Genomic DNA, 1,511 nt, shown 5'->3' with positions numbered 1-1,511 from the left:
GTACAGATCTCAGCCACCTCCCAGGCGGCATAGTTGGAGAGGCCAAGTTCCACAAACTTGCCCTGCGGGGGAGAGGCCACGGTCAGACTCCCCCGCAGCCCAGAAGGCCAGTCCCAGACTGGGACCCTGGGCGTGGGGTCAGTCCCCTGCTCTGCTCCGGGACAGCCCTGGAGCCTCTGCTCTCTGGGCACCGACAGGCCAGGGTGGGGAGTGGGGGGCTGCCCTCACCTCCTGGTGCAGCTGGTGGCAGGCGCTCAGCGTCTCTTCCACAGGGGTGCTGTGGTCTGGCAGGTGCAGGTAAAACAGGTCCACTCGGGGGCACTGCAGTCGCTTGAGGGATGTCTCCAGCTGGGACCGGAGGCTGTCAGGTTTCAGAGAGTTTTCTTCCAATGGATTGGCTTTGGTGGCAATTTTTACTTTGGGAGGAGAAAAATAGAAGTTCAGGTCAACTTAGAAATCATTGGAGAGGATCTAGGGTTAATGGTTAAGAGGCAGGCCTGGGTTCATGCCGCAGCTCTGCCAATACCAGCTCTATGACCTTGACCAAGTTATTCAACTTCTTTGAGCCCCACGCCGGTATTCTTGCCAGGAAAATCTCAGGGACAGAGAAGGCTGGCAGGCTACAGTCCATGGAATCGCAGAGTCGGACATGGCTGAGCACGCACATGCGTGTGGCACACACACCACACACACACACACACACAGTCTCAGTTTTCTCAGTTGTAAACTGAGAGTGTCAGTGGTACTGTCTAGTTGGGAGGCCCTGAGGATTGATCACAACTTTGACACACTTGCTCCTTATGAGCTGCTAATGTTATCACTACAGTGACTATTTACCAGACAGCTAGGTGTGGCATGCCTGGCACTTCAGGTTGGAAGAGGAATGCCAACCCTGGATCCCTGCCCTCAAGGACCCAGAGTCTAAGGGGGCACCACAAAGTAAGTGAGGTCAGGACACGCAGGAGTAGCGGGGAGGAGCCTGAGAATTCAGGGAAGGCTTTGAATCTCCAAGAGGAGTCAAAGGCTACCCTGGGGCAAGAACATGGCTTTGAGGAGTCATGCTTGCGATCCCACAGACCTAAAATACCAGGTCTGGGGGTACACGAGACTAGAGAAGGGGCCACAGACCAGAGAGATGCCAAGGGCCCTGAGGGCACCCCTTAGAATCTGACTTCAGGGGACCACAGGGCGACTCTAAACACTTCCAGCCAGCAAGCTAAGGGGTCGGCTTTGCAGTTTTGAACGATGACTCCGAATGAAACACAAAGAACCTCGGGCACAGGTCTGGAGACAGGGAAAACGGCAAGGAGACTGTGGCAGGAATTCAGGAAACAGAAGCAAGAGGCCTCAACTGGGGCCCCAGGGGAGGATTATATTTCTGTCAGAGAAACATCCAACTGAGAAAAGGCCAGTGTTGTGCTACCTGTGTGACCCAGGAAGGAGTTATATACCTTTCTCCCCATCCTCCTTGAGAATCAGATGAGCAAGCTAACGGCTGAGAAGAGAGCCCT

At 54.8% G+C, this 1,511-nt stretch overlaps 1 protein-coding gene across 1 annotated transcript in view; it reads left to right on the top strand.

Annotated features, from left to right (window-relative positions):
- LOC120854481 (aflatoxin B1 aldehyde reductase member 2-like) overlaps positions 1–33 on the top strand; it is a 28,250-nt gene extending 28,217 nt beyond the window's left edge. The window contains exon 4 of the mRNA XM_040228498.1: positions 7–33. Within this exon, the coding sequence (XP_040084432.1) occupies positions 7–33 (27 nt within the window). The remainder of the gene's footprint in view (positions 1–6) is intronic.
- The last annotated feature ends 1,478 nt before the right edge of the window (positions 34–1,511 follow it).

The sequence above is a fragment of the Oryx dammah genome, unplaced genomic scaffold, assembly GCF_014754425.2.
Source record: "Oryx dammah isolate SB20612 unplaced genomic scaffold, SCBI_Odam_1.1 HiC_scaffold_27, whole genome shotgun sequence".
Classification (NCBI taxonomy): domain Eukaryota; kingdom Metazoa; phylum Chordata; class Mammalia; order Artiodactyla; family Bovidae; genus Oryx; species Oryx dammah.
This window is presented reverse-complemented; position numbering and strand designations above follow the sequence as displayed.